The following is a 1,497-nucleotide window of genomic DNA, read 5'->3' as shown; positions in this document are numbered from 1 at the left end:
TGCCCGGGGCCGCGGGGTGGATGTTCCCTCCGGGAAGGAGCCGCTGGGGCTGTCAGACCGCGGCCATTTTTCCAGGGAAAAAACCGATTTCCAGGGGAAAATCCCGGGAAGTGCCGGGCCCGGTCAGCGCCGCGGGCTGGTCCTGCCTGCTCGAGCGGAGGAGCCGATCCCTCCCCAGACGCCGCTTCAGGGCTCTGGCCACCGGTTTTCATTAAAAAATCAACCAAAACTCCAAGCAACTTAAACATGAATGCCCTGGAGGTTTCTGCCCCTGCCCGAGTGTTTGGAGTTCATGGCTGTGCAGAGGCGGGTGGCACACGGTTCCATTGGGAGCCAAGCCAAGTGCCCATGAGCAGGAAGGAGTAGAAAATAGGAGGAATTAAAACCTGCGAGCTTTTTCTGCGCTTGGGAAAGGTGCTTGGGTAAGATAATGACTGTGCAAACCAGTCTTTCACATAGTAGGTTTGCAAAACCGTGTGTTGCCCTTGGGAAGCAAGATGTAACTGTGGGTTAGCAAGTTTGTGATTCCAGTAAAAACACAGATTAAGACCCTGAGAAAAAAAAATTGTCATTTATTTTTTCCTGAAGAATATTCCTGTGACAAGCACAGGCATGGTGGAATTTAATCTTTACAGAAAACGTAAAGTGTACCTGTTTCAAAGTTCACTGAAGTCTTGAGTTTTTTAGCCCCACTCAAACATCACTAGAAAAACAATGCTAAATAACAAATGTGTGGATTTTAAACAAATGTAAGATTTTAAAATTATTCTAACAGACTACAATGCAAATAACCAGACACAAGGCCTTGTCATTATGTGTGCTGTAGAGTAAAACTATAATTTGTGTGCTTTTCTGACAGAAATAATAATAATAATTCACTTCTATTACAGATGATCTTCAATGCTGATGAGGCCCACAACATAGTTAAGGAGGTAGGTTTTAGCTAACAGCTGTGTTTTAAAGAAATTCTTTACCATACCTTGCACAGTAGTGAAAGCAGTTATTTTCCTTGACAGTCCCAGATAAATATAAACTTACATAGAATTAGTATTTATATAAAGACAGAGTTTAACTTGTAGCTGCTTTAAACTTCATCCAACTGCTGTCTTCAACTACCTAAAGAGGAGAAGGTACATGAGAGGGGAGCCAGATTTGCATTACATGGAAAGAGTCAGGGTGGCAGTCACAAGCTGCAAGGGAAATTCACTCCAATTTATTTTTTCCCCTTTATCCAGCTGGAGAAAAGCTAATCACTGGAGAGCTTGCAGGGATAGCTTGTGGAGTCTCCATGCTTAGAGATTTTTAAAACTTGACTGGACAAGGCCTTCAACAATATTATCAGACTTGGGAGTTACCCTTGGCATGTATGGGAGGTTGCACTCTATGAGCTCCTTGTTCTAACTTTTAAAATACATTTTTTGCAGAGAAAGAATAGGATGAAAGTGAGTAGTCTGATAGTCTAAATTAAATACCTAGTAACTAGAAAGTGATTAATGA

The 1,497-nt window shown here is 42.6% G+C and overlaps 1 protein-coding gene across 1 annotated transcript in view; it reads left to right on the top strand.

Annotated features, from left to right (window-relative positions):
* Nucleotides 1-1,497, top strand: part of DYNLT3 (dynein light chain Tctex-type 3) — a 21,297-nt gene that overhangs the window by 14,186 nt on the left and 5,614 nt on the right. The window contains exon 2 of the mRNA XM_005424858.3: nucleotides 860-932. Within this exon, the coding sequence (XP_005424915.2) occupies nucleotides 860-932 (73 nt within the window). The remainder of the gene's footprint in view (nucleotides 1-859; nucleotides 933-1,497) is intronic.

The sequence above is a fragment of the Geospiza fortis genome, unplaced genomic scaffold, assembly GCF_000277835.1.
Source record: "Geospiza fortis unplaced genomic scaffold, GeoFor_1.0 scaffold20, whole genome shotgun sequence".
NCBI classification, from domain to species: Eukaryota; Metazoa; Chordata; class Aves; order Passeriformes; family Thraupidae; genus Geospiza; species Geospiza fortis.
The sequence above is the reverse complement of the archived record's forward strand: the minus strand, read 5'-3'. Positions and strand labels throughout refer to the sequence as shown.